The 12,850-nt window shown below is 42.9% G+C and overlaps 1 protein-coding gene across 1 annotated transcript in view; it reads left to right on the top strand.

The window, feature by feature from the left end:
• ELAVL1 (ELAV like RNA binding protein 1) overlaps positions 1-12,572 on the top strand; it is a 38,390-nt gene extending 25,818 nt beyond the window's left edge. Inside the window, exons 3-6 of the mRNA XM_065652313.1 lie at positions 2,426-2,529; positions 3,290-3,443; positions 5,740-5,965; positions 10,991-12,572. Of these exons, the coding sequence (XP_065508385.1) occupies positions 2,426-2,529; positions 3,290-3,443; positions 5,740-5,965; positions 10,991-11,315 (809 nt within the window). The 3' untranslated portion in view covers positions 11,316-12,572. The remainder of the gene's footprint in view (positions 1-2,425; positions 2,530-3,289; positions 3,444-5,739; positions 5,966-10,990) is intronic.
• The last annotated feature ends 278 nt before the right edge of the window (positions 12,573-12,850 follow it).

Below are 12,850 nucleotides of genomic sequence, written 5' to 3'. Positions count from 1 at the left end.
TGGGGAACTCGCTGGCGGAACGTCGAGAGGGACACTCGCTCTGGTCCCAGGCGAGCCCTGAGCTCCGTGACTCACAGCACTGACGACAGTTCAACAAATGGACGCGCTGTGGAATCGAAAACGTCGTCGTCCCCTCCTCAGCAGCGCCTGCCCTGCCCGCCGGGCTCGGCCTTCAGACTTGGAGGGTTTATCTTGTCGAAATCTGTTTCCCTGCTCTTTAAGGGCCTTTTTCCGGAAACTTTATCGGGACTTGGTTCTGTTCAGTAGTTTGCTGGAATATTCATGTTTGTGTGGCTTTTGGGACAGGCTGAAAATATCCGTAAAGCAGTGGGTACTCTGAGCCGTCGCTGCTGTTTGCTGTACCTGGGAGGGGTCGGACTCTCCCACCCCTTAGGAGGGACACAGTAATTCCCCGGCTGTGTCATATTTATTCCCTCTTAAACTTGGCTTTGTTTTCTTGGTCGGATTCTGGGGAAATAAGCCCAGGTCCAGGTGCTTAACAGTTTTCTAATTGTTAAATCGTTAATTTTCTTTATCAGGGGGAGAGAATCTCAGTGACTGTGGACTAACCAGATTTCATCTAAATGATTGACCATCTCTGACTGATACATGTTATGAATCAACAAAAACCATGCTGTAGTTACACATAAATATGTCTGCAAAATCCTGTTCCATGTTATCTGTAGATCTTTAAAGGATAAGGGCACAGAAGCTGATGTCTCAGATCTTTTGCTGCATTGATTTGTTCCTGCGCAGCATTAAATCCTGTTTGGCTGTCAAAGAGCCATTTGCCATCCAGCATCTGCTGTCCTGGGAGTTTGGTCTGTGCTCGTGGGGACGTTTTAATGCTGGGTCTGTAGAACGGTGTGTTTGTCCTGTACCAGATCCGGCTGCTTCAAGAGCTTTAGCAGACAGTGCAAATTAACTGGGGCTGTTTATACAAGGAGCGTATTAGGAAACGGGCACTGACATGATTTGGGTTCCGATGAGTTACTGCTCTCTAAGGTTTCACAACAGCGCGGGCGAAGGCGGAGGAGCCGCCAGGGGCTGGCGCTCTGCGGTTGTTCTGCAGTGACCTGTCGGGTGTGTGGTTGGCAGGAACACTCACAGGGTTGTTTGGAGCTTCTTTCCATCCTCCTGCCTTTACACTCATCTCTATTCCCTCCCTCCCTGATTCTTTTTTCAGTAGATGGGGTTAATGTACAGTGTCTCTTACAGCCCTTTTCTGCAGTTCCTTTGACATTTTGTGCTGGGATAATCCCCATCTGACTCCTTTGGGAGGGGGTGGTGGTACATTGGGTGTTCTCAAATGGCTGGAAAATGTAAAACTCCCTTGCCAGGCAGGACTATTGCGGAACCATACGGGGTTATTAGAAAAGGGAGAGACTCCTCCGCTGTAGTGATTAGCTCTGTCTTGTAGCATTCTCAAACCTAACAACGGAGCTTAATAATAACTTAAAAATACTATATTACTAAAGTACAATAGCATGTTCTCCTGTCTTTAGAAAATCCCATAGATGTGGATGAGACCAAGAGAAGCTGTGTGAAGGAGGTTTATCTTTTATTGAACGGGAGATGCTTTATTGCACTGAGTCTTGAAGGTATTTTAATTATTTTTAGGTCTACAGTGATAAGCGCCTCTAATTGTTGGGAAATTGCAACCCAAAATGATCTTAATATGCGATGTTATAAATGATAGTAGCATTTGTGGAGGTTGGAGGTAGAAGCAGAACAGATAAGTATCCAAATAAACGTATTTTGCCTTAAAGGTTTTAAAGACTTGGTATTATTCTCAAGTTCTTTTTGTAAGAGTTAACAGTAAACTTACACAAAGTAATAATACATGAATTGTCTGCACTAAAGATAATTTTTTGCTCTTTAGTGTCATCCTGTGTTTGGGAGCCTTACTGCTCGTTAGCGACATGGATGTGTGAACAACTGAAAACTTTTTTCTCCTCTTATCCCCATGAGTGATGGTTGGAGCAGCAACACAGAAATGAGTCTCCTGATTTCTTACCTCCAGTTCATTTGTTGACACTTTCTCACTTTCTGCTCTTTACCTACAAGAGTTTGTACTTAGGAACTTTGTTAAATTCTCGCCTTTCTTCCACACCCATTAAGTTCACAAGACAGTTCAGAGTTGGTATTTTAGTCTTGAATTTCTTACTGTGGAAGGAACGTCTCCGGCTGCCTAATACTCACTGGCCTTGAAGACAGAGGAATGTCCAGAGCGGCAAATAAGAGTTTGGAGTTACTTCGTACGATGTATGTCAGCCTTGAGAAACTTCTTTGGCTTATTTAAACACTTGCTGTGTGGATTATGTTTGTGTCGCGTTCACTTTTTCTTATTTGTATTTCCTTTAATTTGGATGGTGAGAACTTCCTCTTGTTAGGATTAATTTAAAAAACCTGTTTTTCCCTGTAGGACACAGCTTAGGCTACGGCTTTGTGAACTACGTTACTGCAAAAGATGCTGAAAGAGCAATAAACACACTGAACGGCCTCAGACTCCAGTCAAAAACTATCAAGGTAGGATGTTGGGATTTTTTCCATCTTCTGTGAAAAGGGCAATTCTGGTCAAGTTCATTTGGTGATAAAACTCGTGCGCTCTCCAGCTGCAAGAACAGTAGAGTCTGGGGAGGAGCAGCGAAGTGTCCTGTGTTTTGTAACAGCTTTGGATTTCAAGATGCCCTGTTTTCCATTCCCACATCGTTCCAAATTGTTGCTGGGCTTTTGAACTCACGTGCAGCTCAGACACCTGAGCTCTCGTTTAAACCATGTTAATATGCGTGCACTCCTTTTGAAAAATAACAACTAATACATGTAGGAAATCACAACTCATATTTGTAACTTTCTCTAAGAGCAGAAATTAAGATAGAAAACTGCACTTGAGCTGGTAAAATCTTTTAATGAGGCTTTAAAAGATCCAGTGACAGTGCAGGTTCTTGGTGTGCCCTGTGGTTACTGTCAGGTCCAGTGTCCGAGTCAGAACGTCAGATGCGGCTTCTCCAACGCAGCAAATCTGTTTGTTGGGAGCACTGCTATTAGTCTGCTGCCCCTATATTCTTTTTCTCTTGTGTAAGCCCCAGATGAATGGAGTTCTACGGAGGGATGACTTTTCTCTTCTTGTCCTGGCAGTTTTCCCACCTTCTCCCTGTTCCACTTCCTTGAACTCCAATTAAAAATGCCCATGTTGTTTAGTGGGCAGTAAATCCAAGTGACTCGTGACAAAAGAAATTACTCTTTCCTATTTACACTCTGAACATACCTTTTTTTTTTCTTTTCAAAGGTTTCCTATGCTCGTCCAAGTTCTGAAGTTATCAAGGATGCTAATTTATATATTAGTGGACTGCCAAGGTCAATGACACAAAAAGACGTAGAAGATATGTTTTCACGTTTTGGACGCATCATCAACTCGCGTGTGCTCGTGGATCAAACCACAGGTGAGTTCGGACACGCAAGCCTTATAAAACCGTAGTGTAGAGCATGGTCGACAGTTTTCAGAGGCTGGTAGATCCTAAACGAAATCAGACTTTCACAAACTAACCATGACATCCAGTGTCAACCACTGATAGCGTTTGAATGGGATTTTTTTCCTATTTTATTTTTAAAAGCAGAATGACTGACACTGCCTCCTTTGCTGGCTCACAGTCTAAACCTTGTATCAGATTTTATTCCCTTATTGTCAGTTTTCCTGGGCTGAGCTGTTGGTCTGCCCAGTCTGCTCTCTGTGACACCTGATAGTACCATAGCGCAGTGTTTGTAACCTGCTGACATTACCTGTACACAAATGCAGTTGTTATCCACAGGTCAATTCCAGGCCATAATTGTATATTAAAAAGCAAAACAATAATGTGTTTTGTCTTTTATACCAGCTTGGAACTCACACAATTTTCTCATCTTGTAAAACATTTGAGGTATCTTACAGTCCTCTGTGCTTGCTGCCAACCAAAAGAATGAACTTAATGCACTTAGTACTGCCCTCTTGAATGTTCTGAATGTATTTTGTTTATTTAAAAAGAAAAAGAGAAAAAAGAGAGAAAGAAAAGGGAGAAGTTGCTTAGTTAAGCACTCAGGAGAGACCAAAGTTAAGCTTTTCCTTTATAATGTTAATTCTCACTCCGCAATACAATGTGTTTTCACAGAGTTTTAATTCCGTACCTAATTATATCAAGCTGTATAACTGAGGAGTGTGGCTTATCCTCTAACCTCGGACGTTCTGTATTTCACTAGTAGCCCATCTGTCATGTATGAATTTGGAGAGAACTTTCAGAAAGACCCTTTCTCATTGATTATGCATGTGCTATATTAGCACAGAAGATAATATAATTCTAGCAGTTCCACATTTAATATTTCTATCTGGTAGCATGTACATTTCTACACAAGTAGTTAAGCAGCAACTTTCATGCTCTGAGGAATCAACTGTAATTTAGAACAGGCCATCAGCAGCTTTTGGTGGGATTAATCTGACTAAATGCTCCAGTCTCCAACATTTAGTGTCTCCATCTTCTGTAGGCAGCTGATTTTAAGTGTTTTGCTTTGGTGAAAGTGCCCTGTAAACACGATTGTGCATAAGAGAAATCAGAGGGGACTGGACGAGACCTGGACACTGAGATCTGGAGACACTGACACGTGTCCAGATCTGGACACCCTGACCCTGAGTGAGGAAAATCCTCCCTGGGGAGAAGGGGAGAGGAGCTCGACTGAGCTGTAAAATGAGATGACAGGAGCCAAGCAACTAAAATCTCTCGGAATAACTCGGTTTTCGTTGAGTGTGCTGAGCTGTGATGCTGTAATTCAGAGTCAGCTCAGAATACACTGCTCGCCTTCAAATAACCTCACTAATATATTGTTTGAAGAACGTGTTCTGTTTCCATGATAAAGTTCACTGCCGGAGGGGCTGGATTCCCTTTGCCACACACCCAGGGGTTGTCGGGCTGCGTTTCCTCCTGTGAAACACAGGAAATAACGTCCAGTTGTTATGAACAACTTGGTGATTTATGAGAAGCTTCAACAACTTTTGCAACTGTCTTTGAATCTTGGCCTAAGTGGCTGGGTCTGGAACTAGAAAGAAGAGGTGGAAATGTTGAACAGCGGTGTTATTGTTTCAGTACAGTTACTAAGAGGTAATTCTTCATCAGTTTTTAGTGAATTAGAACTAAGGTGTGTGACAGCTAGAAATAATGGCTGCGGTGCAGATGAAATTGTGATCTCTTCCTTACCAAAGGTTAAACCACTTTATTACATTAGACCTTCCTGCCCTCATCTACCAACCTGGGTGTGTTTTCACTGTGGAAAACTGAAAGCACTTGGGAAAACTGGTGTCAATTTTATGTTTGATTTTAGTGATCAAGTCATCAAAGCTAAGGGGGTTTGGTTTTTAACTGCCTGGATATTGTGTGTGTGTGTAATTAATTTAAAATGTTGGGAGGTTGTTTTTTCTTACGGAAATGTCTCTTGGTGATGGATTTCATGGGATTGTACCACACTGGATTTTTTTTTTTTTATTAAGCATTTTAGTCACCGTGGTTGTTATAGCTGAAATGAATGTGTTATTTTGTCTTTTGTTTCTTAATTTTGTACTTTATCCTCTAGCTGATGAAGAAACATTAGTAAATGTAGAAAACTTGAAAGCTGTGACCATAGAAATATTTAACTTTTTGTTTTTTGCTTTCTAAGTTATTTTAAGTTTATCCTGAACTTCAATTTTTTTTTTTTTTTTATTGGTTTGGTTAAAAGGTTTGTCCAGAGGGGTCGCATTTATCCGGTTTGACAAAAGGTCAGAAGCAGAAGAGGCAATTACAAATTTCAATGGTCACAAACCCCCAGGTTCCTCCGAACCCATTACAGTGAAGTTTGCAGCCAACCCCAACCAGAACAAAAACGTGGCCCTGTTATCGCAGCTGTGTCACTCACCCGCTAGACGGTTCGGAGGGCCCGTGCACCACCAGGCGCAGAGATTCAGGTAGGTTAGGAAGAAAAAAATGCATTTAAGGCTGTGCTGTCCCCGGGTCCCTCTGCGAAACTGTGCAGTAATATCTCCCTTGCAGCGTGTGTCCATGAACGCCCAGTGCGCTCTGTGTCCGCCAGCGTTGTGTAAATAAACTGTTGAATTAAAATGCGCTGAAAGTAAAATCTTACTTGTAAAATCGATATCGAAGTCAATGATGTGAAGGTGCATCCAGTGCGGTGTCTGTGCCGTGGAGTGTGCAGGGAGGGGATGGACAGAACCAGGTCCCGCTGCACATCGGTAGGTGCCCGTCTCAACAGATCCCCAGTCTGGAGTCCAGAGATCTGAATGCAGGTGTAATTTAGCAACTTAATTAAAGCTCTGAACCATTGGTTCCAGCAGGGAGGTGTCATAGTAAATAGAAAAGCCTTATTTCTGATTAAGAGACTCTCTGGGATTCCTGCCTGTGTCTCGAGCTGTGCAGTGTCCTGTCTTTCCAATAATCCTCACAAATTCAGATTATTGAGGTATTGCAACGTATTATCTGCTTGCAGACCTGTGGAAGATGGGAGCAATGTCTTAGTGGCTTTGAATATCAATTGCTTGAATTTGAATTGCCTTGGTTGCTTAACGGAGAGTGGTGATAGTTGGACTGTGCTCTGAAAATGCGTTATATTTACTGTCTTGCAGATAAGTAGTTGGCTTTGTGAGATGTTTTCATGGGAGTTTCTGAGAGTAGTGCTTCCCTGTTGAGAATTTACTTTTTTTTAATTTTCTTTTTCTCCTCAGAGGTATCCAATTAGCTCAGCAAAATTGGACTAAAAACTCAAATAGTTGAGCACTTTAGGAACAGCCAGGTGTAATGTGTCTCCAGTGGGAATTAGTACTTTAGAGTCTTCTGTTGGTTCATGTTGAGGGAGGTTGAACAGGTTGCCCAGACACTCAAGTGTCCACCCTTGGAGATGCTCAAACCCGGCTCTGGTGTCCCTGTGTTAAACCAGGAGGTTTTTCTGGGGGATATTTTCCAACCTCGGCCCTTCTCCGATTCTCCTCAGCTGGAGCTCAGGCCAGTTTAGTGCAGGCAGCTCCTCAGACAAGGTTTCCTTTCCCTGAAGCATCATCCGGATCTCCGTGCCCAAAGCTCCTAAGCCAACCAAGGAATGAAATTCTACATTGGCTGTTAGGTGAATGATTAAAACACTTACGCTTCATCAGCCAGGGCTGATGTGTAGAAAATCTTGAGGCTTACCTCTCATGTTTTTGTTCTTAATGTAATTGGACATTTTCATTGTCATTCTTCCCCTTAAAATTTCCAACAGAATTAAGATGCACCAGAATAAGCAGTGCAAATAATATTCACATCCGTAATTAAGATACCAAATAACTTTAATTCTGTCCTGTAAGAATCACTCAGTAATAGTAAAAATGATTGATTCATTGATGATAATAGTTGCAGGTGAAACTAAACGTTAATGACCTGTTAATTGTTCTTCTGTTGCATCATTAAGAGCAGCATTAATGTTATTTGTGTGCATTTTCTGTTTCTACAGACATGGGTTTCACAAGTGGGCATAAGATAAAAGAAAATGTTCTGTATTCCTGCCTCTGGTGACTCTGTCTGTGCCCAGCGCTCACTGATCAGCACGTTTTGGCCAAATTCTGCCCCTAGTTCTAGGCTTGGAGAAAGAGCTGAAGATTTTTAGGTGCTACAGGTTGGCAGAGGTAGTAACAGAGCAGGTCCGGGTTAAACCGTGTGGTTGGGAACATTCTATGGAGACAAGATTCACCAGCTGACTTGAAGACAAGAACTGTCCGTCTCACTTGTGCTTTGTCACAAACTTGCAAGAACTTGAACACTTATCAAACTTCATTCCATTCCCTCAGCCACAGCTGCACGTGTGCACCGCGCACACCGGCCCCCAGCCCTTCTTCATTCCCTTTGTTAATTCCCACCTTTGGTGTTCGCTGCAAGTTTTTCTAGTGAGTCTTCCTTAAATGAGTTGTCATTATTCATCCTGTGGCAAAGCCTTGGACCCTTCGCTTGGCCTGACTCTTGTTTTGCGTAGTGAACAGAATCTGATGACAGGATAAGCTGCTTCCAAAGAGCTCCCAGTCTGTATAAATTACAGCTGTGGTCACTGCTGCGCAGAAGCTGAATACTTAAACTGACATTTTGATTACACTTCATTTAATTCCATCATATCCCTGTAAATCCAGGATTAAGCCTTTAGTATCTCTAATTTGTAGTTATTATTTTCCTACCGATATTGCTCAGACCCCTTGTGTTTAATGTTCCGTTAATCCCGTGCAGTTCCTGTGGCGTCTGTGGCTCCCATCAGGACCTGGGCCCGGTGCCGTGTCCCCGGGCGCTGGGCTGATTCTGAGCTGTGGTCCCATCCAGGAGCGACCCTGCAGCAGAGGGTTGTGTTGGGAGGACACATAAAACATCTGGGGCGAGGGGTTCAGGTGTAAGGTTTGTTTACTTAGAACAGCAAATCTTTAGGCATTGAACTGATAAAATTAAGGAGTTTAGCTCCTGAAGGTTGAAGGCTGGCCAGAGTCCTGAGGAGTCCTGGGCTTTTACGGTTCACCAGAGCTTCGTGCTAGAACAGTGTTCTTTCAGACCTCAAAAGTATTCCCAGTTCAGCTGGTTTTGCTTTCAGACTTGTGCAGGGTTGGAGCCAGTTCCCACCTATTTTAATGGACATAGTTCTGTTGATATCAGAGTCCATGAGGTGGGTCCAAAATGCCTGAAGGGGAGTTGTTGTTTCTTGATAATTCTTTGATCGAGGGGAGATGCAAGACGACTCCAGAGTGCTGAACCCTGTCACTGACGTTAGTGCTCGGACAGTGTTTTGTTCCGCTCCAGTGAAGCTGTTTATCGCAGGCAGGTTCAGAGCTACCCTGACTGCTGGAACCAACAGCTGCAGTTCTGAGCTTAGTGATTTTCTGCTCCCTGTCCATGTGAGCAGGAACCCAAGACTGGTGATCTGTTGAGATGAAAACTTTCCAGTTATTAAGATAAATATATCCTACCAGATCATTACTCAAATGGAAAGAAGCTACAGAGCTGAAGGTGTCTGTCAGAAGAAGTAAGTGTGTAAAGTTTGGAAACACAGGAACATGTTTATATAAAAGCAAAATAAATAGTAGATATGTCACACAATCACCAGCTCACACAGATTAGTGTGTCTCATTCGCATTCTGATACTCCAACTGCTTTTTCAGTTTTATATAGCACAAGGATTCCCACACGCGGGTTTGCTCGGGGCTGGCCACAGCGGTAGCGAGTGTGAGCAGCAGGAGCTCGGGCTCCAGGGACAGCAGCCAGGAGGGGACGCGCTCGCTGCCACCAGGTCCCCCTGCCCTGGGCACAGGAGGCTCCCGTAGCTCAGGTGTGGCAGGCGCTGAGCTCTGAGCACCGCGCAGACGGTGACCCAGCGGTTCCCTTGCCCGAGCGCACAGACCGAGGTGCCCCGCTGAACGGGAGCTGATGTCCCCGCGTGTCCCCGTGTGCTGCTGCAGCTCCGTCCTTCCCACGCGTGTCGCCTCCAGCCGTCCCCTCTGCGCAGAGCAGCAGCAGCTCCGCTCCTCGTGCAGGGCAGGAACAGAACAGGTCGGTGGGGAAGCGTTTGGCTCTTACTGCAGCGTTCGCTGCCCAGGCGTCCGGTCCCTGTTTCCTCCAGCTCAGCAGAGAATCAGGAGCTGCCAGCGCCGTGTTCTTGGCACAGAGCAGCACGTGTGGTTTGCACGGCACCAGGGGTACCCCACAGGTTGGGAACCCCTGGAATAGTTTCCTTATATTTCTACAATCTCGTGACCTTGCATTTTTAAATAATCCGTAAGCACAAGGGATCAAATTGAGTTTTTTACCTTAACTTCCACATTTCCTCACCTTTGAGTGCTCAGCTGTGCAACCGTATTATTGCATTAAAATATTCTGAAGCTTCGGATTTCTAGGGTGGAGACCAGACATAGAACAAAGGGGGATTAGAGATGTGAGTTCTAGGAGGAAAAAAAAATAATACCAAGCAAGACATAAAAAGGAGAGGTTGTTTTGCTTTTCATTATGCATAAATACTACTGGGGTACTATGCAGGAGGTTTAAGAAGAGTGGGTAAGTGATTCAAAAAATCCAGTTCAGTAAAGTCAGATAAGTTTTCCTGGTATGAAGTTGATGTAAAACTAATAATACGAAAACCATCCACGTGTACTGGAATTGTCAACCTGTGTACTGAAATGTGGTTTGCTATTTTGATGTTTGAAAGCTACTGCAGTTAAAATATCTGCATAACTGGTATTAAGGAATAAAATCCTGAGATCTACATTCTGTAGCTGGAATGTGGAGCATCGCAGATACTGAGAACTGATTGAGAAAGTGCTAATGTTTCCTTAGCTGCTTAATTGCCACGAGCATGTGTGACGGTGGCTTGTTCAGTAGCCTGTAGGTGTTGGGAGGGTTTGCCTGCACATGCTGCCTTATCCTGGAAAAGAGATTAGGTTTTGTTCTTTTCCACAAAAAGAGAAATTGAAATGAATGGACACAATCTCTCCTCCTTAAACCAAAACACGCCCAGCAAAAACCAGAGGAACCCTTTGAGTCCCCAACTTGCTATTTTAGAGGCAAGAAAAGGTGGATGAGCAAAATGAGTGGGAGGTACCTGGGGTTGGCTCGACACAGGCTGGGTTTGGGGGGGCTGCTGTCGCCTGTCCCAGCAGCTCCGCACTGATGCCACCGAGCATCTCGACGGCCAAAGGGTTTAACGGTTCCAAAGGTCAGTCCGGGTGCCCTGCGAAGGTGATCATGGAATCTTGCCTGTTTCTAAGGAGAGCTCCCTATTGATAAAGTACTTGGAACACTTCACTTTTTTCTCCCCCCGCAGCTGTCAGTTTGATTGTCAATTTGAATGGGGAAACGTTTCTTTCTGGTGGTTTTGATGTCCATGTAGAAAATATTCATTCTCAGTTGCTTCCCATTCAAGTGAATTTGCTGAATTGAATTGAACTTTTACATGAAATATTGTGCTTTTTATTTGCTAGGTTCTCTCCTATGGGTGTAGATCACATGAGTGGGCTTTCTGGTGTAAATGTTCCAGGAAACGCATCTTCTGGCTGGTGTATCTTCATCTACAACCTTGGTCAAGATGCTGATGAGGGAATCCTCTGGCAGATGTTTGGCCCCTTTGGTGCGGTTACCAATGTGAAAGTTATTCGAGATTTCAACACCAACAAGTGCAAAGGTTTTGGTTTTGTGACCATGACAAACTATGAAGAAGCTGCAATGGCCATAGCAAGTCTTAATGGCTACCGCCTGGGGGACAAAATCTTACAGGTTTCCTTCAAAACCAACAAGTCCCACAAATAACTTGCTCGTGCTTTTTGTATGGAATAGATAATGGAGTGACAGAAGTTGAAACATTTTTGTTAGTGTAAAACTCATTTTGCGCCAATTTTCACAAGTGTTTGTCTTAGTCTAAATGAGAAGTGAAAAAGGTTTTATATTCTGGGATGCAACTGACATGTTCAAATGTTTGAAATCCCACAATGTTAGACCAATTTTAAGTTCCTTTAAGTTATTTCATTTAGAAACATGTTAAAAATCCCCTGAAATCTTAAGTAGATTGCATTAACTAGACCCTCTGGATGGTGGTAAAATTGAAGCATGCTTTCACTTATGAGACTAACATTTGCTCCATTGAATGTTGTCTGCAAAAACTGGAATTTTCTGAAAAATATCAGGCTGAATTCATTAGTTTTCTTGTTTTTTTATGTTGCTGTTTTTCCCACCTATTCCCCTGACCTTTTCTCCCCCCAACTCGGTAGTGTGGAAGAAAAGTTGAGAAATGCTCATGTTTTAGTTGACAGTAAATCGTTTGATCAATTAATATTCATTGCTACGTATGGAGTTGAGGATGAGCCTGTTGAAAGTCAAGGTCTTGTAAGTAGTAGCATGCCAGCATAACTTTAACACCATTAGGAGGTAAGTTGCACACGGAGCAGTGGCCGAGCTGTCAAATTCAAAGGTTTTAGAAACATGAGACTTTTAAAGCCCATTTTCTAATAGGAATGGACCAAAGAGTTTCAAAGAAACTCCGGGAAGATTTCAGAGTCAAAATGAAACTCCAAAAAAGAGAGTGTGAATATATGTCGCTACTTTATCAAACTGAATCTCTTCTGTCCAAATATTTAATGCATGGTGCACTACTTACTGGTACATTATAATGCAGCAAGATACTTACTCATTTTCAAAGATCATTGTAGTTTGAATTCCTTTGGTAGTTCTGTTTTGTAAAGAAAAAACAATTATAAACATTTGAGCATTGTATTTCTCGCATCCCTTCTAATGAGTGCTAGATTTTTCTATTTTAATAGGATTTTGTTTTGACAACTAGCTTTACTTATTGAACACTCAGCAGAAAAGTACTTACTACTTGCAAGTTAGGTATTAACAAAAAAACCCTTTGATTTGTAGATTTAAAGATTAATTCCCCAAGTTTTCTGCAGACTGCCTTGAAACTTTGAGTTGTTCTGTTTCTGTTAATTTTCTTTTGCTTTTTTGTGTTTTTTGTTTGTTTTTACTTTTGCATTTAAGAACATTAAATTTGATTTTGTTTTGCTCAAATTTTGTTTTGTTTTTTATTTTCTGTTATTTTTTTGCTGAGTATTGCACAACAGTGTCCAGCTTCCCAAGAGTGTTGTTTTAAAGAACTGTAGTTCGTCTTTCAGAGTTTTAAGCTACTCCCTTGACAGATGAGTGGAAGAAGGAGGGTTGTGAAACACGAGCACTGCGATGAATCTGTCACATAGAGACGAGGTGCCACAGCCCGACACCACCTGCAGCTTTTTGGTAGGAAACCTCAGGAGGGTTTACTCATCAGGTAGTGGCTTCGTAGGGACACT

This window comes from Caloenas nicobarica, chromosome 27, assembly GCF_036013445.1.
Source record: "Caloenas nicobarica isolate bCalNic1 chromosome 27, bCalNic1.hap1, whole genome shotgun sequence".
Classification (NCBI taxonomy): Eukaryota; Metazoa; Chordata; class Aves; order Columbiformes; family Columbidae; genus Caloenas; species Caloenas nicobarica.
The sequence above is the reverse complement of the archived record's forward strand: the minus strand, read 5'-3'. Positions and strand labels throughout refer to the sequence as shown.